This window comes from Temnothorax curvispinosus, unplaced genomic scaffold (genome assembly GCF_003070985.1).
Source record: "Temnothorax curvispinosus isolate PA1 unplaced genomic scaffold, ASM307098v1 QBEX01005714.1, whole genome shotgun sequence".
In the NCBI taxonomy this organism is placed as follows: domain Eukaryota; kingdom Metazoa; phylum Arthropoda; class Insecta; order Hymenoptera; family Formicidae; genus Temnothorax; species Temnothorax curvispinosus.
Window position 1 is genome coordinate 1 of NW_020215494.1, and position 1,408 is coordinate 1,408.

General features: G+C 30.5%; 1 protein-coding gene across 1 annotated transcript; it reads right to left on the reverse strand.

The window, feature by feature from the left end:
- Positions 1-7: 7 nt before the first annotated feature.
- Positions 8-1,402, reverse strand: LOC112455049 (the record flags this gene model as incomplete). The annotated part of the gene is made up of 5 exons (XM_025016739.1): positions 1,313-1,402; positions 667-924; positions 457-599; positions 281-347; positions 8-176 (listed from the first exon to the last, which is right to left on the reverse strand). Coding segments are annotated over exons 1-5 (655 nt in total), but the record flags the coding sequence as incomplete, so codon positions are not given.
- Between the last annotated feature and the right edge of the window lie 6 nt (positions 1,403-1,408).

A 1,408-nucleotide genomic window follows, 5' to 3' on the forward strand; every position in this document is an offset into this window, starting at 1 on the left:
TATATACCATTAAAGTCATGAGAGTCATTCACGTCCTGCTCTTCTTCCTGTAAATTGCCACTCCGAAGCTCTGCTTTTCTAAGTTTCCCAATTAATTTCGTGTACTGATCGTATAGCTTTCCTTTAGGTTGTACTGCTCGATCAGTCCCAGTAGTCTTCTTTCTTCTCGGAATGTACTAAGTATCCTAGTTCAAATAAAATAGAATGTAGCATAAATAAAGAGAACATAAAAGTCTACTATTAAAAAATTAAAAAATAATAAAAAATATTTAAAACTAACCACAATTTCCGTAGGAAAAAGTTCTATGATTTGTTGACTAAGTCGCTTGAAATCATCCGAAGTAATTTTGTAACAAATATATATCATTAATTTTGTTTATATTTATAGTAATTAGTAATACCTAATTACAGTAACTGTGAAATAATTCGAACAGCAGTTTATTGCACCACACTCACCGTTTGTTCGGATCACTAGCTAACTCTGCTGTTACTATGTATTTTGCTAAATCTGATCTCAGAGCGTTGTCGAAGCCTTGATTTTTATACAGACCAAAATAGCTCTTGCCATCACTTGTTCGTTCAAGATAAAGCCTTACATCCTACAACAATATTTAACTTGTAATTTTTTATTACTTTAAATAATGACAATACTTAATAAGGACTTACATTTGAAACACAAGTAGGTTTTCGGTTTTCATTCAAAGAATTTTTCTTGCAACGTTTTACTTGCTGTGACTGTGATGCCTCAATCTCTATTGACAGGGGATCAGTAGGGAATTCCTCATTAACTTGTAATTCCTCATCAACTTTTTGTTCTTCAGGTATATTTGCAAAGATTAATTCTTCCAAAAGACTACCATCGGCAGCAACAACGGCATTTATTGTCTCAATAGCTCTATCTTCCAGATCTACTGCATTCTCAACCTGAAATAGAAAATAAAAGCGTGAAAGGTTAAATGAATAATTTAAAACTAACAGAGGACATATATTTTACCTTCATTGATGAAGACACTAAATTTGTCCATAAGTTCAAAAATTTAACTTGTGGGCCAAATAGAGGAATCAAAAGACGTATGTGCTCTTTCTTTAGTTTTAAAAAGCTATTCTTATCTATTTCATGTTCTAAGAGAAAGCTTACAATAAGACAAAGAATTTAAACAATAAAATAAAAATGTAAAGCATTGTGTTTCCAAATTATTAAAAATGTTTAGTAATAATATCATAGACAGACAAAGAAATACGAACAATCTATACTACAAATAATATAATATATAAAAAAACCTGCTATCGAAAAACTTCCGTATAAACTTACCTTTAAATATTGCTTCATAAGATGAAAATTCCCACTTCTTTAATATATTAATTGTCCACTCGTCTGCCATAATAATGATTGTCAAATGGCTACGTT